A 26,011-nucleotide genomic window follows, 5' to 3' on the forward strand; every position below is an offset into this window, starting at 1 on the left:
GCTGTTGTCCAAAGAGATAAAGCAAATAGATTCTGAGGCACTGAAACTTCCCAAGATATGATACATTTTCTTCATTGAAATAATATGAAAATTAGCATGTGTAAGTCTTCTTGCCAATGCCTTATGTTTAAACCACTGAACAGTCCAAGGAGTCGGGTACTATTTTGATTTTAGAAATGACGTGACTGAGACAGGACAGGCTGATGAGCTTGCAGAGTGTCACAGCAAAGGACAGTTGAACCTGAGCCACTGGCTGGAGGTTTGCCCTTAACAGCCTCTCATCCAGAATTAATCTTGCTTGATTGCTGTGTTGACCTTCAACATATGAAAGAGCTTATGTTGACAGTGATTTTAGGAGTAATTAAAAGGAAAACATGGAAGGGGTAGAGAAGTAAAGGTGATTTTTTTTCTAATGTTGTTTGCGATTACTTCCTGTTTGGATCTCATTTTATCTACCACGACTCAGTAGAGCTTCTTTTGGATTTTTTGAAGTCATGACTCATTTTATGCTTCCAGGACACACCCCTAATCTTGGGGCCACAGTCCATGACAGAAAGGGTAAAATTCTCCCTGAAGAATTTTTCACCACCTGTCATATTCTGATAATGTGCACAATTTCCGCCTGATCATGTGACACTTCAACTGAGCTCTCTGGGCTCTGCCCTCTAACTTGGACTTGGGAGTTTTTCAGGACTCATGGACTCTGGAGACTCACAGTTTCTCCTGCCTAAAAAGGTGGCCCTCAGAACAAGATGAGACCATCTCTGAGACACCACAGAGCAGTGTGCAGCCCAGACACAATGATGAGGGAATCTCAGCTCCCATTCTGTGAAGATTTTATATATATATATATATATATATATATATATATATATATATATATATATGTATGTATGTATGTATTTGTATATATGCATATGTTACAATTATTATGTATACTTATATTTTATTATTATATCTATATAGATATATAGACATAGATATAGATATAGATATAGACATAGACATAGACATAGACATAGACATAGACATAGACATAGACATAGATATAGATATATAGGGTTTTCAAGGTAGGGTCTTACTCTACTCAGGCTGACCTGGAATTCACTGCGTAGTCTCAGGGTGGCCTAAAACTCACGGCAATCCTCCTACCTCTGCCTCCCGAGTGCTGGGATTAAAGGCATGCACCACCACGCTCAGCTAAAAATAGTTTTGGCCATTTGTATGTCTTTTGCAAAGTCTTGGTTCTGTTTATTCGCCCATTTTTTATTGTGTTGTTTCGGGGGGATAGTTGTTGTTTAATGCTTTTAATTATTTGCATATTCTAGGTATTAGTCTTTTGTCAGATGTATAACTGGCAGAGATTTGATCCCATTCTGTAAGCTGTATCTTTGCTTAACTAGTCCCCTTTCCATTAAGAAGCTTTGTAATTTCATGAGGTCCTGCTTGCCGGCTGATGATGGCCTTATGTCCTGAGCAAATGAAGTCCTATTCAGGAAGTCCTTACCTATACCTGTATCTTAAAGTATCCCCCACTTTTTCCACTCTGTGAGGATCTTGATTCTTTTTCTTTTTTAAATTGGGCACACTACATTATTTCATTATTTATTTGAGAGATTGAGAGAAGGAAAGAGGCAGACAGAGAGGGAGAGAGAAAGAATGGGCCCCCAGACACTGTGAACAAACTCCAGATGCATGCGCCCCCTTGTGCATCTGGCTTCCATGGGTCCTGGGGAATCGAACCAAGGCCCTTTGGCTTTGCAGGCCAACGCCTTAACTGCTAAGCCGTCTCTCCAGCCTGAGGATCTTGATTCTTTCTAGTAGCAAGAGAATTGAGCAGGCAAGCTCCCTGCAGCATGGACGAGGGATATTGTAGGTGTTCTTCAGAAGGTGAACAGATAAAAACATGTGCTTTGTGCTTCTAACAGGCTTTTACTGCCTTTAAAGAGAAGGGAGGGGCTGGAGAGATGGCTCAGCAGTTAAACGCTTGCCTGTGAAGCCCTGGTTCAAGGCTGCATTCCCCAGGAACCACGTTAGCCAGACGCACAAGGGGGTGCACGCGTCTGGAGTTCGTTTGCAGTGGCTGAAGGCCCTAGCACGCCATTCTCTCTCTCTCTCTCTCTCTCTCTCTCTCTCTCTCTCTCTCCCTCCCTCCCTCCCTCCCTCCCTCCCTCCCTCTTTTGCTCTCTGTCACTCTCAAATAGGTAAATAAAACTAAACAAAATAATTTTTTTTTAAAAAAAGAAGGGAGTTCTCCAGACACTGCAGCATAATGGATATTGAGGAATTGTGAAAGTGAGCTGAAATGTACGCACAGGGCAGGTGTGTGGAGTGCCTAGCATGACCAAAATCATGGCAAAAACCTAGAAGATGGCTTCTAAGGAGAGGAGAAATGGGGAATCCTTGTTGTATGAGTTCAAAGTTTTAGTCTTCTAAGTTCAAAAAGGTTCTGGAAGGGCTGGAGAGATTGCTTACTGGTTAAGCGCTTGCCTGTGAAGCCTAAGGACCCCGGTTCGAGGCTCGGTTCCCCAGGACCCACATTAGCCAGATGCACAAGGGGGCGCACGCATCTGGAGTTTGTTTGCAGAGGCTGGAAGCCCTGGCGCGCCCATTCTCTCTCTCTCCCTCTATCTGTCTTTCTCTCTGTGTCTGTCGCTCTCAAATAAATAAATAAAATTTTAAAAAAATGTTCTGGAATTGCCATTCAGTGTGAGTGTGATGAACACAGTTGTAAACTGAAAATGGTTTATAGGATAAATTTTGTGTCATTTGTTTCTCCTTAGCGGTTAGAACTGTTTTTAGGAAGAATGAAAAGAGGGCACAACACCATTGTGTGGCTTTGTTGTAGATTCTGTCACCAAGCTAAGTGACGGTCTGGTTACAGCACTGGAATAATAAGTAAATAAATAAATAAATAAATAAAGTGGGAGACTTGATGACGTGTTTTCTTTGTAAATCCACTGGCTTTCTGTAGCCATTTCAAAGGAGACCCGACATATCCACCAATGTGACTTCATTCACTGACAGTTTTGTTCCTCCATCAAGATTACTTTAAAACAGGGCTGGAGAGATGGCTTAGCGGTTAAGCGCTTGCCTGTGAAGCCTAAGGACCCCGGTTCGAGGCTCGGTTCCCCAGGTCCCACGTTAGCCAGATGCACAAGGGGGCGCACGCGTCTGGAGTTCGTTTGCAGAGGCCGGAAGCCCTGGCGCGCCCATTCTCTCTCTCTCCCTCTATCTGTCTTTCTCTCTGTGTCTGTTGCTCTCAAATAAATAAATAAAAATTTAAAAAAAAAAAAGATTACTTTAAAACATACCTTCAGATATATTTGGAAAAATCTATAGTCACATCATCCCATTCCCGCAGGCTTTTAATTTTTTCTTAATTTGGCAGCCAACACCATTTAAAAGCAGTTGTGCCGGACGTGGTGGCGCATGCTTTTAATCCCAGCACTGGGGAGGCAGAGATAGGAAGATTGCTGTGAGTTCGAGGCCACCCTGAGACTATATAATGAATCCAGGTCAGCCTGGGCTAGAGTGAGACCCTACCTCGAAAAAAAAAAAACAAAACTGGTTGTGACTTGGTACGGGGTCCCCCAGTTGGGCAAAAATCCACCTGTCTAATCTATGAACAATGTTGGTGTTTTTGCAGTTTTCAACCTCGTCGATACACTTGAGACCATGTTAAACAGCAATATGCTTCTTTTGCTTTCTTTCCTCTCCCAGCAATGCAGCAAAAAAGCGTCTGCCTCGCTCATGTGGCTGTTGAAGTCATCGAGCATCATCGCCAACCGCCCGTGGCCTCGGGCCTTGCTCACAGTCACCACCACCACCATCGTGTTAATCATGGCAGTGCTCAACATGGTGAGCTCCTGGGCCGGGGCAGGGTTCGCACGGGGCGCAGCTCTCCTCCGGGGTGTCCTGTCCTGGTGCCACTCTGGAGACCTGTCCACCATGTCTTCGTGGCATGGGTTGCTTCCTGCCTGTGGACCCCACCCTCCCGCAGCTGCGGCCGTTCCCCTAAGGAAACAAAGGCTATCGTACGCCCTGTTGTGAGGGAGGTAGGGGGCTTCCTGGGAAGGTGCCCCTCTCCTCGGTCCTACATGACTCAGTAGCTTCAGATATGACAAAGGTCATCAGCACAGCCATGAGGGGATCATCAAGGCAAGTGAGCATGGCATCCTGCTCCACAGGGTAAAGGGTCTGACTTCTGGGCTGCAGAGGTAGCTCAGTGGGGAGTGTGCTTGTCTAGCATACTCAGAGCCTTTGGTTCAGTCCCCACCACGACATAAACTGGGCATGGTCGTGCCTGACTGTGAGCCAAGCACTTGGGAGTGGAGGCAGGAGGATCAGAAGTTTAAGATCATCTTCAGCTATATGGCAAGTTTGAGGCCAGACCAGGGTACATGAGACCCCCATCTCAAAAGAAAAAGGAGTCTAGCCAGGGGTGGTGGCGCACGCCTTTAATCCCAGCACTTGGGAGGCAGAGGTAGGAGAATCACCATGAGTTCGAGGCCACCCTGAGACTACATAGAGAATTCCAGGTCAGCCTGGGCTAAAGTGAGACCCTTTCTCGAAAAACCAAAAAATAAAATGAAAAGAAAAAGGAGGAGGGAAGCTTGATTTTAAACCCCAGCTTCTGACAGCGTTGTGTTATTTGAAAGGGTTTCCATTAAATTTGCATGTCCAAACAAAAATGTTGCATAAACATATGCCTCATTGATTGTTAGATGTTCAGAACTGAAGACACGCTCTGGCTTCCAGGATTCCTAAGGGGAGATGGGAGACCTTTATCTGCCTGAGCCGCAGCTAGGCTGGCAGGAAACACACATTGAGGGGGGAAGGAGAAGGTTGGGGCAGGCTTGAGATCTGAAGGAGAGGAGTTTGTTCCAGGCGGAACTGGGAGAAAGATGGCAAGGGGATGGCCTTTGGGGGGAGCATAAGAGAAGAACTTTGTGCTGAGAAATAGTGAAAATAAGGTTGCAGACGTGGAGCGAGAGCTAGCGTGCTCACATAGGACTGATCCCCACTACCTTCGACATGCCCACAGCCCTGGACATTCCCAGATGCTGATGCCAGCTGAGCCAACGCAGGCCAGACACAGAGCCCAGCTGCAGGGCTGAAGTGGCCTCTCCCTGGCTGCTTCGTCTGCCTGCGGATGATTTGGGAGACCCCTGTAATAGCTGAGGCTTGGCCTCCTCCTCTTTCTCCCAAGAACGCCTTGGAATAGTGGGCAGAAAGACAGTCAAGAGTCACTGGCTGTGGGCTGCAGACAGATGGGTATTTCTCAGAATGGGCTTCTTGCGTCCAGCTTTGCGATTTGTGTTTGCATTAGTCCTGCCTGCCGCCCCAGAGCACACGCTGGGGGCGCTTAAGGCAGGCTGGTGGAGCAAAGCTACAGGGGCAGCTGGGGCAGTGGCACAGTCCTGGGGTTGCGGGGTACAGAAACAATTGGGAGGGAGAATAGCAGGCTGTTCTAGCTAGGCTTCTCAGCTGTTGCTGTAGTCAAAAAGGGTGTGCATAGGGCTGGAGAGATGGCTTAGTGGTTAAGCGCTTGCCTGTGAAGCTTAAGGATCCCGGTTCGAGGCTCAATTCCCCAGGACCCACGTTAGCCAGATGCACAAGGAGGCACACGCATCTGGAGTTCGTTTGCAGTGGCTGGAGGCCCTGGTGCGCCCATTCTCTCTCTCTCTGTCTCTCACCGTCTCTCTATCTGCCTCTTTCTCTGTCTATTGCTCTCAAATAAATAAATAAAAAAAATGAACAAAAAAGTTTTTTTTGGTTTTTCGAGGTAGGGTCTCACTCTGGTCAGGCTGACCTGGAATTAACTATCTAGTCTCAGGGTGGCCTCGAACTCATGGCAATCCTCCTAACTCTGTCTCCCGAGTGCTGAAATTAAAGGCATGTGCCACCACGCCTGGAAATTTTTTTTTAAATAAAGGGTGTGCATAGGTGACCTAAAATGGGGTGACTACCATAAACTCCTTCACCCCTCACCTGTGTTTACCTGTATAGGCAAAGAGCAAGTAAGTCAGGTACACTTCCAGAGAGCTGACTTTCACTGGCCAATATTCCAGTGATAGAAACAAAACTTTTTACATCACGTCTATACATTACTTGCCCTTGAAAGCTACTATTTCTATCAAATCAACACTTTGAAATTCCACATGGGAGTGACATCAGGAGGCATTTTCTTTCTGTACTTCGTTCATTTCACTTAGCATAATGTCCTCCTACTTCACCCATGACAGGATTTTCTCAAGTGGGATGATAGTCCTCTGTGGTCTTCTTTATCCAAGGAGGAGTTAACAGAAATTTATGTTATTTCTGACTGGTTATAGTGATTAATGTTACAGTTAACCCAGAAAAGCAAGGGAGATATAAGGTCCTTTATTCTCTGTTTTTAGGCACATTATAGGAAAGTATATTCTTATAAGGAGTAGCAAATTCATTGGCTGTCAGCTAAGTGAATGAATAGGTAATAAATAAGGAAATAAGTAAGTTCACAATCCTATATAAAAACTATTTTCAGGCCTGGGGAGATTGCTCAGTGGTTAACAAGGTTGCTTACAAAGCCTGCTGGCCCGGGTTCAATTCCCCAGTACCCAAGTAAAGCCAGCTACACAAAGTGGCACATGCATCTAGAGCTCTGATGCAGGAGTTTGGGGCTCAGGATCCCCCAAGTTTATAAACCCCAGTTTTGGGGCCCTGTCTTATTTTAACAAACAATTGACAACAAATGAGCTCAAGGGCTAGAGGGATGGCTTAGTAGTTGAGGCACTTGCCTACAAAGCCAAAGGACCAAGGTTCAATTCCCCAGGACCCATGTAAGCCAGATGCACAAGGGGGCACACACATCTGGAGTTTGTTTGCAGTGGCTGGAGGCCCTGGCGTGCCCATTCTCTCTCTCTCTCCACCCTCTTTCTCTGTCAAATAAGTAAATAAATAAAAACAAAATATTTTTGCAAATGAACTCAAAGGGATTAATTATGAATTATTAAGTTTATTTAGGGAGGAATCACAAATTGTGAGGTCTATTTAAGGGAAACTGGGATCTAGGGAGAAGGGCAGAGTATTAAGTACATGGGAAGTAGGAAAACATAGCAGAGTCCATGAGATTTAAGAGAAATGTCTGGGGCAGAGCTGTGAACGCACGGAAAACAGAACGTAGGAGATCCTACAGGGAAATTTAGAAGGAAACCACATAGCATCTTCCCTGAACTTCCCCACGGAGGAAAGTTAAGAGGGTCAATGGTAGTGGCTTAAGGAAGAATAGCGGAGGGAAAAATACCAAAGCGGAAACCAAAATGTTCAGAGGAGAACCGAGTGGTAAAGAGAGTTATGCTCATGGCTCTCCCCCGTTGAGAGAAAGGACAGAGTTGGCCTAGACCTAGAGAACGTTTCCCCATGGGAAATCAACACACGCGTGGCAGATTCAGGGGCCAGAGGAGAATCATATATGTAATTAAAGTGAAAAGTTACCCCAAAGTACAAAGCAGAGGCAAGCAGAAAAACTACCCAGACCAAAAAAACAGCATTTTTTTCCCTCACCCAGCCTGGCTGTGGGGTGGGCAGGGGGGTCACCAGACTCACGTGTATTCAAGAAGAGGTCACAGAGCAGAGCAAGAGGGTGCACAGAGAGACAGAGAGAGACCAGAAAATCGCACAGGTCTTCATAGTCCATTGAAAACGGCTGCTTCTGTCAGATTTACCAGATCCGCTGGTAAATTTGAAGGACCCCAGAGGGCAGCCTTCCTCGGTGGTGCTCGACGGCGGGCAGCAGGGGGCGCTGCAGCTGTCGTAGTTGAGTGGGTCATGCCGGAGCTCCCTTCCTGCCCGGTTCCCTTCATACCTGGAGTTCTCCTTGGGCCTCAGTTTCCAACTGAAACTGCCTAACAGAAGCTAGCTGCATCCTATTTCTCCTTCAGTGCTTGTGCAGAATCCAGTGGCCCTGGTGTTCTCTCTCTCTCCCTCTATCTGTCTTTCTTTCTCTCTCTCTCTCTCTCTCTCTTCCTCACTCCCTCTCTCCCTTCCTCCCTCTCTCTTTCACTCTTTCCTTGCAAATAAATAAATAACATTTTCTTATGTAAAATCCAGTTTGACCTTGTATACCTAAGATGTATCTATCACCTATTTTTTTTGGCAAGAAAATAAAACTGGGAGACAGAATTCATCTGGAAGCTACCTGCATTCCACATAGGATAATTAATAATGATTGACAGGCAGTTTAGTCACCATCTATAAATGTTTGACAAGCAGAACATTTGAGAGGAGAATTTTCCCCCCACTGTAACTATGATCCTTTAGAGAAGACATTCATCATTAGTACTAAAAATACTTCTCCCATGTTTTTTTTTTTTTTTTTTTCTCACAAGAAAGAAACACATTAGAGAGAAATGGAGAAGTCTACAGAAAATGCACGCGGAGCGTGACAGTGGATAGGTTTGGGACATTTCCTTGTTTGAGAAGAACATGAAATAGATTCCTTGGCACAATGTGAGCAGTTTTCTTTCTGAGGCAGTGAGGGTGACTGGGCCTCAAAAGTAAAGGCAAGAATGTCTTGGGGCTGGCTTCACAGTCTCTACTTTGCTAGAGCTCAGAGAACAATCTAGCTTTTCCTTTTCTCTTCCCTAAAGGAGGTCCCTAGACCTGTTTTTCCATAAAAGACCTGAGCGCCTTCCTCCCAGGGACGACTTCTTTCTAGACTTTAACTCTGATCCTGACATTGTGGTTGGTTAATTAAGATCAGCCTCAAAACTTGGTGTCTTGGCCGGCCTCTTCTTGAGCTGGCCCCTAGCCCAGACGAATCAGATCTCTCTCCCTCTCTCTCTCTCTCTCTCTCTCTCTCTTTCTCTCTCTCCCCCCTCCCTCTCCCTCCTTCCCCCCCCCCCCCCCCCCCGTGGCTCACTTGAGCCTTTAAGGTAGAGTCCAGCACAGTAAGATTATAAATGGACGCTTACAAAAGCCGGGCATGGTGGCGCACGCCTTTAATCCCAGTACTCGGGAGGCAGAGGTAGGAGGATTGCCATGAGTTCAAGGCCACCCTGAGATGACAGAGTTAATTCCAGGTCAGCCTGGACCATAGTGAGACCCTACCTCAAAAAACCAAAAAAAAATAAAAAATAAAAAATAATAATAATAAATGGACGCTTACCAGGGGAGGCAAAGTCTCCTTGCTGCCCCATCATCTATCCTGAGTTTCCAGGTCCTGGCAAGTCTTGCCAACCCTGCTCCCACACGGGCTCACCCCTAACCCCCAGCCTTACTTTCTCCTCTCTCCTCTGGAAGTCCCTTCTCATGTCTCCTTCAGGCCCCTCACAGGGACTCTCAGACCACGTGGGGGTCCCCATCTCCCTTCCCTTGGTTTTATACTCCCCCCCCCAATAAATGCAACAATTTAGCAATTTTTCCCTTGGTTTTATACTCCCCCCAATAAATGCAACAATTTAGCAATTTTCCATCTCCATCTAGTTTGCCAATTCTTTGCTCAAATAACAGACAGGAGCTCAGGGTTTGGAGTTCAAGGGCTATGCCTAAACTCTCTTTCCTGTCTATTAATACGGGGAGGAGAGGACAGCCTGGAGGTGCCTCTTTCTGTGGGGTCAGACAGTCACCCCGTTTATCTGTGGTTCCATCCAAGAAACACCATGAGGTGGTGTGAAAGTTGATGCTGGGTATGAAGAGGTGTGAAGATTTCTTGTAATTAATCATGGTAGGAGGGCTTGTTCTCCCCCCCACACCCCGTCTCTGATCACACTTGGTTTGCAGGGTTATCTTCCGAGTTAGTTATCTGTCTTCACACTCCGCACCAGGTGCTGGCTAGGCAGACTTTGAGTTCCTGGGGCAGGGAAAGCAGGGTATATAGAACTCCCCAAAGAGTGCGGTGCCAGGGAGGTGGGCTCCCTCTTGGTTTGGGGAGATGCCTCCTCCAAAGTCCTCATAGACAGAGCACTAAGATGCACCCCTTTAGCTGCGCCTTGTTCCCTGGGCCCGTGTGCAGTCACCCACCATGCAGAGGTGGCGTAGTGCAGCCCAGGTTTTCACAGCTTCTCAGGGGTGCCTTAGGGAGCACCCTTCCCAAGCCCTTCCGGCCCCTCCTCAGTTAATCCCCCGGGGTGAGCCAGGCATGGTCCCCCCCATTTCAATGGGGACACAGGCCATCGTGTCTGCTGGGAGTTGAGGCGTGTGCACACGCAGAATGTCTCAGTCACAAGAAAGAAATTTAGCTTTTCTGTCAGAAAACTTTTATTTTCTTTAAGCCATAGCCTCATTCAGATCCTCATGAATAATAGCCCCTGTTATTTTTAAGAAGGTTCTCTTAGAGACAAAATGTGGAAGCCAGGCGTGGTGGCGCACACCTTTAATCCCAGCACTTGGGAGGCAGAGGTAGGAGGATCACTGTGAGTTCAAGGCCACCTGAGGCTACATAGTGAATTACAGGACAGCCTACAGTAGAGTGAGACCCTACCTCAAAAAAAGTGGATGTTTTCATTGTCGTTCTGTTCTCTGTTTGTTTGGATTTTTTTTTGTGGGAGGGGGATTCAAGGTAGGGTCTTGCTCTAGCCCAGGCTGACCTGAAATTCACTGTGTAGTCTCAGGGCAGCCTCGAACTCATGGCGATCCACCAACCTCTGCCTCCGGAGTGCTGGATCTGTTCTGTTCTGCAAATACATACATATATATATATATATATATATGTATATATATATGACCTGCATTTTAACAGCCCTCAGAACTTCCCCATCAGTTTTATGCCAAATGAAGTGAGAGATTTTTGGCCAGGCATTTTGTCAATTTCATGTCCATCTCAAATATCTCAATAGAAAGTAGAAAGACACAATTATTCATTTTAAAAATATATTTTATTTTTATTTATTAATTGGACAGAGAAAGGGAGAGAGAGAAAGAAAGAAAGAATGGGTGCGCCAGGGCCTCCAGCCATTGCAGACGAACTCCAGACGCGTGCGCCCCCTTGTGCATCTGGCTAACATGGGTCCTGGGGAATCGAACCTGGGTCCTTTGGCTTTGCAGGCAAATGCCTTAACCACTAAGCCATCCCTCCATCCCAGTTACTCATTTTTTTAAACTATAGGTGCTTGGGTGTCAAGTTGCATGAGGCCTTGTCTTGTCCTACTTGGATTTCCACCAGGCTGTTTTGTGTCTTGTGGGAGACGGTCACATCCCTGCCACTGTTTAGTCTGGCACTTTGATGATGTTGCCATGTGACTGACCACATCATTTTGGAGAAAGTTCGAGTATATCTATAGTGAGAAAATCATACTTAAACTTGTGGGCCTCACAGACAAACGTTAACCGTGGTCCTCCATGATCCGGACTTCTAATTCCAACCAGATGACCAGCACGATGATGTCATTCCTTGGACACAAAGCATCATGGGAAATCCAGTGTGCAAAATTGAACATTACTTGAGAAACAATGGCACATGTGTCTGTTGTCCGTTTGCAGTGGCAGGATGCCCTAGAGTTCCCACACACTCTCTCTGTCTCTCTTTTGATCTCTCAAATAAATAAAAGAAAAGCTTGTCTCTAATATGGTGTAATTTGCCTGGGGAATGCAAGAATTTGGAAGGAAAGTTCAATATTTGTGGAGTTCAATAGCACTTACGTGGCTATCTTGATCCAGATGACAATATAATTTCCCAGTTGTTACCAAGGATTTAAAAACTAGAATGTGCCAGCAATGAATTCCCCAGATAGTAATATGGAAATTCGTTCTGTGGAGAGAACTGAAGCAGTTTGACATGGAAGGAAAAGGGATAACGGATTGGAAAAGCATCTGGACGTGGGATATTTAATAAACACGGGAAAGAAAGTGGAGAGGGTCTCAGGAAGCATTCCTGTCTATCATGATTGGCAATTGCTCTTGGTCTTTACCTTTGCATGATATATCATGTAGCGCCCATGTCAAGACATGGTCTTCACAGGAGGTATTTCTCCCTACATAGCAAGAAAATAAAACTTCATCTTACTTTGTTAGTTTCTGCTCTATGTAGTGATGTCATCAAGACATTTTTGTTAATTATTTTTAAATCCTGAAAGCCAGAAGCTAAACTTGGTGGTACTCTGCCAAGCCAAACAATCCCTTTTCATTCATCATTTCTTAACTGTGCAGTGTTTAAATCAATTGAGTTTGGATCTGGCAAACCTAAATTTGCAGTCTTTTGGAGCCGGTATTTGCCAAGTCATTTGTCCACCCAATTTTCTTCCTGATGTAATTTTTCCAAAGAATTAACAAATTTGCAAGTCAACTAGAGACTGTGGAATTTGATGTAAATCCTTTAGCAGTAAATACCCTACATGTCATTGACTTTTGAATCAGCATTGTCCTGTTAACCAAACATCATGGTAGATAGAAACATTACATTTAGCATCATTATTGGCATACAAGAGGCGTATCCCACAAAATATAATAAATATCTTTCTGCCTACCTAAGTAAATTAATGTAGGTACTTGACAAGAACACCACCATCAAATCAAAGAAAATAAATTGATAGCAACATACAAAAGCAGCCTCAGAAATAACACAGGGAAGTTTTATGTGGTAAACCTTACATATGAATTCTTAACCTCATGTTTAAGACACAATCTCTATTTTATAAATGAATTTCTCTCAGGAAAGACAACGTGGCCCAAGTCATGACTCTCAAGCTTATCTTTCCAGAATGTTCCTATGATCCTCAGCCAAGTGCAGAAAAATGATCTAGGCTAGAGGTTTTTATCAAGGAGGGAGTGAAAGAGAGAGATTGAGTAGTTGAGTTTATGTTTCTTTTTTTTTTTTTTTTTCCCTGCATGGCTAGTAGATTGATAATCACTTCTGGATTTTGCTGTCAGTAGACCACTCATAAGATACTTATTTTTATTTTCTCTTGATTTATTTCAACCCCTCTTCCAACAGTCCAGAAAATATCCATCCTCTCGAATATCTAATCCCTTATGATAAGGATGCCACACAGATAATGAATAACAGATTGCTTTGGCCCGTTGTATTATTAGCTTTCTCCTTGCTGTGACAAAATACCTGGCAAAAGCCGCTTAACGGAAGAGAAGTTTCTTTTGGCTCTTGGGTTGAGAATGCAGTCGGTGCTGGAGGAGAAGGCAAGGCAGCGGTCGAGTGGGGCAGCTGGTCCCCAGCATCTGCAGAGAGGAATGCCAGTGTGTACCTTCACGGCCCTCTTTATCCAGCCTAGGGTGCCAGCCCATGGTGTGACACCACCCACAATCAGGAAGGGTCATCCCCCCTCTGTTAAGCTTTTCTGGAAAGGCCAATATTGCCACACCAAGAAAAGTGTTTCCACGGTGATTCCAAATCCCTTCACGTCCATAAAATTAATCTCCTTTCTTAAAATCAAAACCCCAAATAAAACTGTTGATTCATTCAAGGTTGGAACTAAATGGCAGAAATACTCAAACTAAAATTCTGAGAGCTGGATATGTTTGTGGTGATGTCAGCTAACCAGACATTCGACCTATGTTGTGTGCACTTTAAATTCAATATTGGACTGGAGAGGTGGCTCAGCAGTTAAGGCACTTGCTTGCAAAAGCTAGCAACCCCAGTTTGATTTGATGCCCCAGTACCCACGTAAAGCCAGATGCAAAGACCGCTGCATGCGTATGGAGTTTGTTTGCAGTGGCACGGGGCCCTGGTGCATCCATATTCTCTCTCTTTCTCCCCCTGCCCTTTCCCTCTTTCTCCTGGGTGTGGTGGTGCACGCCTTTAATCCCAGCACTTGGGAGGCAGAGGTAGGAGGATCACTGTGACTTCCAGGCCAGCCTGAGATTACAGAGTGAATTCCAGGTTGTCCTGGGCGTGAGTGAGACCCTACCTCGGGGAAGAAGAAAAAAAAAAAATCAGTATTTGATTCGGGTGCTTTTGTTTGGAAACCCAGGGGCTCTCTATTCTATGTAATGTGTCTACCACAAAGGTTATTATTTACTTTTTTGAAATTTTGTTTATTTATTTATTTGAGAACTACAGACAGAGAGAAAGAGGCAGAGAGAGAGAGAGAATGGGCGCACCAGGGCCTCCAGCCACTGCAAACGAACTCCAGACACATGTGCCCCCTTATGCATCTGGTTAACGTGGGTCCTGGGGAATCGAGCCTCGAACCGGGGTCCTTAGGCTTCACAAGCAAGTGCTTAACCGCTAAGCCATCTCTCCAGCCCTTATTTACTTTTTGTATAGAACTTCAAAGCTTCAAGAAGAAGCCCATAAAAACTGTATCATATACACACTGGGCTACCCACCTGAAGAGTCCTTCTTACCGTACCTAAAGGATGAGGTTGCTAAAATACAGCTCCCAGTGATGCTTATTTTACCTCATTTATACTAACTCACTAAAACAAAAATTCTCTTTGTAGTTTTTCCTGAGTGACCCCCCTGTGGAGACAATCCCTCCAGCTGCCAATGCATCCAATGCAAGCGTTTCCGCCGCAGATCAGCAGGCGCTGCTCCGTGCGCAAAACTTATTTTTTCTCCCGGTAAGCACTCTGCACTTACATTGCTCTTCGTCTTTTTCTTTCTCTTATTTATTTATTTATTTATTTATTTATTTATTTGAGAAGGACAGGCAGAGAGACAGAAAGAGGCAGAGAGAGAGAGAGAGAGAGAGAGAGAGAGAGAGAGAGCGAGCGAGCGCACGAGCATGGGTGCGCCAGGGCCTCCAGCCAGTGCAAACAACAAACTCCAGACACGTGCGTCCCCTTGTGCATCTGGATAACGTGGGTCCTGGGGAATCGAGCCTCGAACCTGGGTCCTTAGGCTTCACAGGCAAGCGCTAAACCGCTAAGCCATCTCTCCAGCCCCTCTTCGTTTTTTTCTATGTGCCGTTAGTCCCCGCAACACAGTCTGCATTCACGTTTCTTTCTTGGCATCATCCACTGAGTGTTGCAGTCAGGTTCTCATTGTTGGCAGCAAACACCCGACCAAGAGCAGATTGTGGGAAGCAAGGTTTATTTTGGCTTACAGACTTGAGAGGAAGCTCCACGATGGCAGAGGAAAGCGATGGCATGAGCAGCGGGTGGACATCACCCCCTGGCCAACATAAGGTAGACAAGAGCAACAGGAGAGTGTGCCAAACACTGGCAAGGGGACACTGGCTATAACACCCATAAGCCGGCCCCCAACAATACACTCCAGGAGGCGTTAATTCCCAAATCTCCATCAGCTGGAGTCATGTTATTCAGAACACCTAAGTTTATGGGGGACACATGAATCAAGCCACCACATTCAATAAGCCCTAAGTTTACAAGCATGGGCCTCACTAGAATTCCCAGGCCACTGGGCTGGATGCACCCTGATCTCATTCTGATGTATTCCCAGCCACCCTGCACTCAGGGATTTTTATTTTTATTTTATTTTATTTTTTGCCTATAGATACTGCTAATTGCCCCAGTAAATTACCATTACCCCATAACACTGTGGTAACAGAATACATCTCTCCTGTTTCTGCTTCCCCAACGATTCTGTGGTCCTCAAGTCATCCTTTCTAACTGTTCTGGTTTAATCAACCTCACGGAAGACCTAGACTGAAATTTCAAAACAACAAGCCAGCCTTATCAATGAAGAAAGTTAAATCAGTTATGCGGTGCTCCACAGTTTCACTTATAAATTATCTGTGAAACAAAATGAAAGTTAAGTACTTTTTTTTTTCCATATTTTGTCTTTGTCTCCATAGTCACAGTTGCTAAGTGAACTGTTTGGGGGACTGAACTTGGTGATTTAATATCTCAGAGTTCCCTATCAATATTTGAATTCCATTATTTATACCAATAAAATAGATTTCCACTGACTTGTTCTCTTGATATTTTGTTTTCATTCCTTGTTATTATGACCATTTCCTGAGAGGTTCACAGCTCTGTATACCTACTGTAATGGCTTCCGGTGTTCTTTTGAGCATGTTTCTGAAGTCATGACTCCATCATGGCACAAAGACAAGTCCAAGTCCAATAGCAATGTCCCCTAAGGGCTTGGGAAGAGAGAGAACCATCATCTCTATCCAGGGATCCTTGTCCTCAAATTCACTATCGTGGGCTGGAGAGATGGCTTAGCGGTTAAGCGCTTGCCTGTGAAGCCTGAGGACCCCAGTTCGAGGCTCGGTTCCCCAGGACCCACATTAGCCAGATGCACAAGGGGGCGCACGCGTCTGGAGTTCGTCTGCAGTGGTGTGCCCATTTTCCCCCTCCCTCTCTCTTGCTCTCTCTCTCTTTCTCTGCCTCTTTCTCTCTCAAATAAATAAACAAAACATAAATTTTAAAAAATTCACTGTAGCTCCTGGTGAGAATTACACATTTACATTCCTACTTATTAACACTTCATATGTATTATATGAAAAATAAGAATATGGTTTATCTTAAGGGCTTTTGTAGTGATTGCCATTGTAGACAGTGTGGAGCTCTGTCATAGGAAGGTGTCATCCGCCATCTAGCTTGCCCCCTCCCCTTGAGCCAGCCAATACCATTAACATCCATATGGTCTATAAACCAACATGAAACACACTTGCTTGTGAAGCCATCTCCCTCCTTCCAAGATTTTATATTAAGTTTAAAAACACATTTTCATAGGAAAGAAGGTATACCCGACTTCTGGGCCATGGCAATTGCTTAGTATATAAAGCACTCAGCACTCGAACCCGAGTGTGAATTCGATCCTCATATGATCTAATCATAAGACCTCAGAAAGCAAATTCTGGTCACCATTGCCAAGGAGACCCCACATCGATGTGTCCTACCTGCGCCAAAGACCACACGTAGTTCTAATTTTAACAGCATGTATTATTTCTGTAGCAGGACGAAAAAAAAAGTAATTTTTAAGTACCAATCAAAATTAACTACAAAGGACCTTTGCCACATACCTCATTGTACAATAATAGACATTATCATCTTATCTGAAAGAGAATAGGCATAAAGAGGGAGGAAGGGAAACACAAAGCAAATTTTATTTGAAAAGCATCACAATAAAGCCTAATTCTTTATATGCTACTTAAAAATTAATTTAAAATCCCCAGGAAGCAATAGAGAAAAGCTTTCGGATATGGCGCGTACTAACTACCCCTTAGCAGGTCCCTGCTGACCGCAGGGCGAGCTCTGGGCTTTGGGTCTCTGCAGTGATCTACAAGAATGACGTCACTGCTCCATTGTTCCGGTGAAGACACTGAGACGCAGGCAGCCGTGTCACTGACCAGTGACTCACTGAGCTACAGAGATCACAGCAGGCTTGAACCTAGGGCGCCTGTCCACGTGTGGCAGCGAGAGGAATTGTTGCTGAAGTTGGCACGCTTGGGCCAAGGTGCAGTGGGCCAGTGTCTTACTTCCACTCCATACTTCAGTTTCTCACAGTGACTGGCCAGCTTCTGGGGTTTTCCTGACTCCCTGTAGCCCAAGTTTTCAGTTTGCATCCTGTTGAGTTAGATAGGGGCAACTCTGAAACACGGTTTCTCTCTTAGTAAAAGGTCTAGCATTTCTTGTCCTTTTCATGGGGTAATCGGAATAATTTGTATACTTTCATGACCTTAACAATTGACAAGCCAACAAAAAAAGAAAAGATTCTGAATACCTTCCTCCTTTCTCTTGTAGTTCTTAAATTATTTTTATTTATTTTATTTATTTATTTAACAGACAGAAAGAGGCAAAGAAAGAGAGAAAGAGAATGAACTCCAGATGTGCTCATCCAAGTGCATCTGGCTTACATGGGTCCTGGGGAATCAAACCTGGCTCCTTAGGCTTCACAGGCAAGCGCCTTAACTGCTAAGCCATCTCTCCAGTCCGTAGTTGCCTTCTTGTTGCTGGCACAAAACACATGACCAGAAGCAGCTTATGAGGAGTTAGAGCTGCCTCCCCCAGCAAAACTCCACCTCCCAAATCGCCATCTGCTGAGAACTGAGCATTGAAAACACACGAGTTTGTAATTTATAGGGGTCACCATTAATTATAAAACTACCACATTCTCTAAAATATCCAGAAATACATTCATCATCTCCCTTTTCAATAAATAAATGGCCCTGGCGTGGTGGCACATGCCTTTAATCCCAGCACTTGGGAGGCAGAGGTAGGAGGATCGCCGCGAGTTCAAGGCCACCCTGAGACTTCGGAGTGAATTCCAGGTCAGCCTGGGCTAGAGTGAGACCCTACCTCGGGAAAATAAAGAAAGAGAGAGAGAGAGAGAAAGAAAGAAAGAAAGAAATGACATTTAGTATGTCTCCAATTTAGATTTTGAAATTCTTCCTGAAATGTGTTTGGCAAGGCAAATACTCATTTCATGAACTGAACCTGCCCAGGCACATGCCCGTGGATCAGAGGGAACGCGTGGGGACCTGCCCCCGCCCCGCTTCAGACACTGGTTGACCACATCCGGTGGCCTCATGGTGGCTCCTGGATTTAATTGGGTCAGCATTTCTCTGTGGAGATCCTAAGGATTTGTCTGTCTGTCTGTCTGTCTGTCCTATTTCCCTGCCCCAGTATTTCATTCACAGCTGCATTCTGGGCTTGATCTCCTGCTCGGTCTTCCTGAGGGTGAACTACGAGCTGAAGATGCTGGTCATGATGGTGGCACTGGTGGGCTACAACACCATCTTCCTGCACACCCACGCCCACGTCCTGGACGCCTACAGCCAGGTCCTGTTTGACAGGTGAGCGACGTCCCTGTCTGTGCTTGTCTGCAGGATGCTGGTTAAGCTGAGTGTGTGTTGGGCTCAAATTAGAAAAGCCTTTGTCACCGAGAGTCACACAGTCTCATTACTGATTGCCCAGAATGTGTATTGACAAATACATTTGATGGTTGATGTGTGGTCATGTAGCATATTCTCTAGACTCATTTTGCCTTTGTATTGGGGTGGGTTCCCCAGACTGACCTTGAACTCCTAACCTCAAATGATCCTTACACTTCAGCCATGCCACTAGCTAGAGCGGCCGATGCGTTCCATCCACCACGCCCAGCTCAATCCGAACTGAACTGCCAGGGCTTTTGGGGTCTTCGGCCTCAACCCTGCTGGCATTTGATGCTTCTGGGCCACAGAGCTGCCGAGTGCACTGGAGGTGTTAGGTGATTTTACACACTGGATGCCAGCCACGATCTCTCACACCAGCTTAAAACAACCAAACACGTATTTTAGAAATTGTCAGCTCTCCTCAGAGGGGAGATTTGAAAGCAAAGTGGTCCTCGGTACAAAACCAAAAATACTAGAATAAATAAATACGTAGGTAGGTAGTTACATTCACAAGTCACAGCACTACGTTTCTTGGTAGGATTTTCCTAAAGTAGCCCTCTGGGGAAGGGGAAAAGTTAAACCTACAATTTTTTTTTTTTTTTTTTTTGGTATGTGAAAAACCTGTCTCCCAAGACAAATGACATTGTGCTGCCAATTCTCTCGGCCTCTGAGCTAGATACAGCAAAGGAGTCCCATCAGGGGAGCCCTACCAGAACAAAAGAGGGTCAATCAGATCCATGCAGTCAAGGATGGCGCCGTGATCTGTAACCAAATGACATCCAGAAGCTTGATGCTAAACATTTTGTTCTCTGTTTGAAGGAAACCTTTTCCTCATCATGGTCCTCATCTGCAAATCTCGAGAGCCAAACATTTCAGAAGGAGGTGAAGTTTATGTATTGTACCAGCTTCAAGACACGTTGTAGGAGTTCTTTGCATTTTCCCATCATTTCTCTATTTTCCACTGGTTTCTCAGGGCTGGCGATCTAAACCAGGCCCTTGTGCCTTGCAGGCCATCATTGCCCTATCACTGGGTTGTAGCTCAGCCCTCTCTATTCTCTTCAACTTAAAATAAATGTCTTAAGGATAGAAGAGTTGCCCCAGACAGATGGCTTGGGTATGGCCACTCCTCCGGGGCACAGAGCTGGTCACCTCTATCAGTGTGCTTGAACGTTTTATTGACAACCTCCACCATTCATACACACAATGTACCCAGACCTAATCTCCTCTCGCCATCCCTTTTGTGCCCTCTCTTCACTCTGTCTCCACTTAACACCTTATTTCTAATGAGTCCTTGTTTTGATGTCATCATCACTTTTTTTATTATTTACTATGGACATACGTAGTATGGATATATCATGTGTTGGTACCATCCTTTCCCTCATCCCTGCCCCCACTCCGCTGGGGACCCTCCTCAGTGGGGTTCCTGGGGTGCCCCATGGGATTGGGGCATGCGTTATGGGAGCAGCAGTCAGTTGTTGGGGGAGGCAGTGCCTCTGGGCATGATGCCCCAACCTGTGCTCCTGCAGCCTTTCCATCCTGTCTTCTGCCGCGGTGGGTGAGCTTTAAGTCTGCTTCAGTGACGGGCTCTTGGGAGCCTCTGGATCTCTGCTTTGGCGGGTGTTGAGTGTCCTCAGGGTCTGTCTCCTTCACCCTGGCGCTGCTTGTCAGTAGTGCAAGAACCTAGCGTCATCTGCTTTCGTCCTCAAATTACGCAGCTCTCACGCAGGTAGCACCAGTCGCCGTGAGGCCATCACTGCAAAATCCTCTTCCCCTTCCTTTGATTCGTACATTCTTTTCTTTGTGTGCTTGTTTTTGAGGTAGGGGTCTCGCTGTAGCCCAGGCCTACTTGGAACTCACTCTGTAGTTCCAGGCTGGCCTCAAACTCACAGAGACCCTCCTACCTCTGTCTCCTGAGTGCTGGAATGAAAGGTGTGTCCCAGCCCTTGGTTCTTACTCTGTTTGCGCCACCTCTTTTGCGGTGGTCACTGAGCGTTGGCAGATGTGATGGAGGTGTCGCAGTGCTGAGCGCGCCCCCGTCACGACTCAGCACTATGAGGAGTTTTAAGTGTGTGGTCACCGCCCTCTGGAGAGAGAAGCTTCTGAAACCAGAAGTGGGAGCAGCGTTAATATATGGGCATAAGAATAAATACTTAGAGAGCAGTTTGATGGGCATAATATATCCATCTAGCCAAACAATACTAGTAGTTTCCCCTCTAGGGCTTATGACCTCCCCAGCCATAGGTTTTTGGTTAGCTTTGCAGTACCAGGCATGAATTCCCTCCCACGGAGTAAACCTCACGTCCAGTCGGAGAGCATTCGGTTTCCCCCATAACAGACATGCCGCAAATGCGCCACTTGGTGCCTTGTCATCCTGCCTTGCTGAGCGGCCATGCAGCCTGCAGAGTCTACAGCTGGTTAAGGCAGCTGGTGATCTTTCTTCCACAACAGGCTACACAGCACTTCCCAGCACCACAGAGTTAGTCAGTAGGGAGGAGGCTTTCAGGGAAGCTTTAGCTTGACCTCCCTCACTGAGCATTTAAAAAAAATTTTTATTTTATTTATTTATTTCAGAGAGAGAGAGAGAGAGAAAGAAAGAGGAAGGAGCAGAAAGAGAGAGGCAGATAGAGAGAATGGGTACACCAGGGTCTCCAGCCGCTACAAACAAACTCCAGACACACGTGTCACCTTGTGCATCTGGCTTACGTGGGTCCTGGGGAATCAAACCTAGGTCCTTTGACTTTGCAGGCCAGTGCCTTAACCGCTAAGCCATCTCCCCAGCCCCTCACTGAGCATTTTTTTTAAATCAAAAACGTGACTGTAGCTATTCTCATCAGCTAATTTAATTTTCATTGTCCTCCACACCAGGAAACCCAATCATCTCTAATCAAACTCAGGGCATTAAACTACAGACTTCGTCATGGAAATGTTATTATTCCATAGCCAAAAATGAGAATGAACCCAGAAGTTAATTTTCCTATAAATTCTTGAAAGCTCCAGCCAAACTCATGTTAATGTCTATCTAGGGAGCCTGCATCATTTTTTTTTAAACAGAGCTAGCCTTGATGATTTTCACACGAAGCCAATGACCCTATTAAATTTCCCTTTGTTAAATTTAAAGCACCGAGATAGATTACACATTTGAAGCCAAAGGAGAAACGAGATTAGCAAGGTTTTGATGAGGGCATGATTACTCCTGGGGATGGGCAAGTTACAGGAAGAGGCATACAGTCTCCAAGTGGACCCCAGCAGCAGCAAGATGATTATGAGGTACTGTCCAAGTTCCTCTGTTTTGTTCAAGGCCTTGTGTCTTCTTGGCTTGGCTCCTCAATGACCTAACGCTTAAAGTGATGACTGGAGAAGCCTCAATGGTGGCGGCATGTCTTCACACCGACATGAAAGCCAGCCCAGACCCCTCTGCAGGAGTAACTCGCGCTGGCCAGTTCTTAGTCTCCTTCAGAAGGTTCCCTTTGCAAGAGCTGGCTCAGAACTCTCGGAGCACCTCTCTGCTGGAAGAGGGACATTAGTGCCCTGGCAATAGACAGACCGCCTCAAAATCAATTCCTAGTGCCTGCTCAAAGGTAACCCCAAGAGGGACCCCTGAAGAATGGGAGCTCAGCGCCACCTCTGGGGTCACCTGTGTTGTCTGTGACTTTTGCCGGATACAAATCCAAAGTCAGCATGTCTCTGCCTTCTGAGACTGTCATCCTCTGCCTGGTTTATCCATGCAGATCTGAAAGTGGCATGTTTGTGCAAATCTGCTGGCCTGTCTTGGTGCCTGAAGAACAAGGGTTTTTAAGTGCTAGAGCCAGAGGTGCCCTTCTGGAGGGAAACTGGCTTAGAGTAGAGTCAGACAGCGTCTCCACTGTGGTGGAGCCAGCGTGTTGCAGAAGTGCCCTCGGTCCTTTCTCTGTCGGCCCGGGTTCTCGCCCCTTCTTGGTCCTGGTCTCCCGAGCTCCACTAGCTCCTGTGGTTGGCTGAGCTAGGTCAGCGACCTCCGAGGTCACCAAGCCTGTGTACTCGTTCATCATTGTCACTGAGTGCTCTCAAGGGACCTGCCTCCCACGTCTGGCTGTCATCCTGTGTGAGGCACTGACTGAGCAGCTGACATTAGACGTCTTGTTGTTCCCATCCTAGAAAGGTGAAAGATTTCCTTCTAACTGATTGGGCGGTTTTGGTGGTTGTTGCTTGTAGGGTTTTGTGTTTGTTTGGTTTTGGTTTTGGTTTTTTTAAGGTAGGGTCTCACTCTGGTCCAGGCTGACCTGGAATTCATTATGTAGTCTCACGGTGGCCTCAAACTCATGAGGATCCTCCTACCTCTGCCTCCTGAATGTTGGAATTAAAGGTGTGCACAACCACGCCCGGCTCTAACTGATTTGTTGAAACCTTCTCCACACACACACACACACACACACACACACACACACACACACACAAAAAAAAAAAAAAAAAACACACAAGAAAACTAAGGACTTTAATGCTCTCAAATCAAGCAAAACAGAAGGTCTGGGCCTCGTTCCTTCACTGCGTCAACAATGTCTACAACTGTCTTGCATGCAGAGGTGTTCAATACTCATCTGTCAGGTGAGCGAGTAAGGTGAAGGTGTGCTCTCAACCCATCTGAAGGCCCGAACGGCTGGTCATCTGCACCCTGAAGCTGTGCTTTGCGATGCTTCAGGAGCTCTTGAGCACGTGACTCTTCAGACTCCAGACCGCTTTGTTTAGACCCTTTGTGGTGGTTTGAATGTGAATGTATGTGTCCCCCTCATATGGGTATTTTTTAAATTAAGTTATTAGAGACCGAGAGACGGAGGAGAGAGAGACAAAGAGAGAGAGAGAGAGAGAGAGTGGGTGCACCAGGGCCTCCAGCCACTGCAAACAAACTCCAGACGCATGTGCCCCCTTGTGCATCTGGCTTACGTGGGTCCTGGGGAATCGAACCTGAGTCTTTAGGCTTTGCAGGCAAGTGCCTTAACCGCTAAGCCATCTCTCCAGCCCCCACCCATTCAGGCATTTTTATTTAAGGTTAAGCTTCCTGCTTAAGTCTCCAACAGCCAGCTGGAATGGGGGGGGGGGGGGAATGTGTCACTGGGGATGATCTAATTCCAGCCCAAATCTGTGGAGAGAACAGTTGAGCTCTGGAAGTTTTGGGTTTTTTTTTTTAATTTTTTTTGTTCATTTTTATTTATTTATTTGAGAGTGACAGAGAAAGAAAGAGGCAGATAGAGAAAGAGAGAGAGAGTGAGAATGGGCACACCAGGGCTTCCAGCCACTGCAAATGAACTCCAGACGATTGCGCCCCTTTGTGCATCTGGCTAACGTGGGTCCTGGAGAATTGAGCCTCGAACCAGGGTCCTTAGGCTTCACAGTCAAGCGCTTAACCGCTAAGCCATCTCTCCAGCCCGGGGTTTTTTTGTTTGTTTGTTTTGATTTTGGTTTTTTTGGCTTGCTTTTTGGCGATGTTTGCTGGCTGTTGGTGGTTTCTCTCTGCTTGGATCTGTGAAAGGGAGCCAGCTGTTTCCACCATTAAAGGAACTTCCTGTGGATCTGTAAACTTGAAAGAAACCAATTCCTCCCATAAACCATGTCTGGTTAGATGTTCATCCCAGCAGTGAGGAACCGACTAAAACACCCTTTATTGTCAAAGGAAAGTTTGTGTTAGGTCAGGATGGGCTTCCCAAAACAGAGTCACCGAGACAGCAGGAGGGCGACAGACACCAGGAGTGGGTCATCGACATTCCTCAAGGAACAGTCCGGCCATCATCCCTTCCTTGCTAGCAATGCCCCAGGTCTAGGTTTCCTGCCCCCTTATCTCTCACCGGGTCACTTCTGGCCTCAAACCCTATGGCTAATGTAAAGAGCAAAGAAAGTCCTTCCCTTCCTCACCTTCCCCCAGCTGAAGAGCTCTGTATAGTGCACTATCCTTAATCTCAAAGCTGGCTGCTCTGCTCTTGAGAGTCAGTCCTGACAGCTCGTGTTTTTCCCCAGATAAATCCGTCTTTGCCTCAAAGTGGTCGCTGTGGCCTTGGTCACTCCCGAACCTTACGTCTGGTTGGAGAGGGTGTCTAGGTTTAAAGGCAGTGATAAGAAATGAATATAGTTCAGGCAGTGCCCCTGATCTGTGAGTTCACCGTGACCCTTGGAGGACCTTTGCTGAACCAAATTTAACATTGATCATGGATAAATCAACAAAACAGTAAAAACCAATAGGATTTTTTCCCCTTTCTTCCACTTCCCCTCCACCCCTTTCCTTTCCATTCTCTTCTCTTCCCTGCCTCCCCTCCTCCTCCTTCCGAAGAAGGTTAGCAAAGAAAAGAGAAATTTATACTAGAGAAACTTCAGATCATTGAATGATTCATAAAATGATACCAAAGATTCTTTACAGATTCATGAATATGTAAAACAGACTTTTCAGGACTTGGAGGACTTGGAGAGGATGTGCCACTAACGCTGAATTCCAGTGCCGAGTGCAGCACCCAGCTCTCACCGTCACCCAGGTCTCACCGTCACCCAGCTCTCACTGTCACCCAGCTCTCACTGTCCCCTGCAGTACGAGACCATGATAGATGCGTCACCTCACAGTGAAGCAAGTGTCCGTCAAGTGTAGAACAGGCTGTTTCTAAGGCTCTAGGTTTTCTCCGCAGCCCTCCATATTTTGTTTGAGGACAAGATATCTTGCTAAATTAATCCATAATAGTTCCCGGAGTTCTCAGGCAGAGCTCTTGAGATCACGGTGTGTCCTTCTGGGCAGTGGTGAGGGAAATGACAGCTGAGGGAATTGTGGAAGGGTCTCCCCTCAGTGTATCCCGTGACTTGTCAGATATATTTTTTAAAGATTTATTTTTATTTATTTATTTATTAGAGACATGGGCAGAGAGAGAGAGAATGTGTGCACCAGGGCCTCTAGCCACTGTAAACGAACTCCAGACGCATGCTGTGCCATGTGCATCTGGCTTACATAAGAACTGGAGAATTGAACCTGGGTCCTTAGGCTTCGCAGGCATGTGCCTTAACCATTAAGCCATCTCTCCAGCCCCTTATCAGATTTTTTTTTTTTTTAATGAACATCCTTGCTTTTGCAGAAAGTGTCAAGGGCTGGGGTTGTCATTTCATATGGAATAGCTGTGAGGTTAACTCATCTAAAAGCTACTGAATGTATCTTTAATTCTGGACGGGTATGGAAGATGGGTGTCCCATCAGAGGCGTTAGCCAGGAGCTCCACAGACTAAACTGCTGGGATCAATAAATGCTTGTCAGTTGGGCGTGGGGGCACATGCCTTTAATCCCAGCACTTG

At 45.9% G+C, this 26,011-nt stretch overlaps 1 protein-coding gene across 1 annotated transcript in view; it reads left to right on the plus strand.

The window, feature by feature from the left end:
- Positions 1–26,011, plus strand: part of Adcy2 (adenylate cyclase 2) — a 494,315-nt gene that overhangs the window by 418,511 nt on the left and 49,793 nt on the right. Inside the window, exons 16-18 of the mRNA XM_045139193.1 lie at positions 3,724–3,861; positions 14,377–14,496; positions 18,472–18,641. Coding sequence (XP_044995128.1) covers positions 3,724–3,861; positions 14,377–14,496; positions 18,472–18,641 — 428 coding nt within the window. The remainder of the gene's footprint in view (positions 1–3,723; positions 3,862–14,376; positions 14,497–18,471; positions 18,642–26,011) is intronic.

This window comes from Jaculus jaculus, chromosome 21 (genome assembly GCF_020740685.1).
Source record: "Jaculus jaculus isolate mJacJac1 chromosome 21, mJacJac1.mat.Y.cur, whole genome shotgun sequence".
Lineage (NCBI taxonomy): Eukaryota > Metazoa > Chordata > Mammalia > Rodentia > Dipodidae > Jaculus > Jaculus jaculus.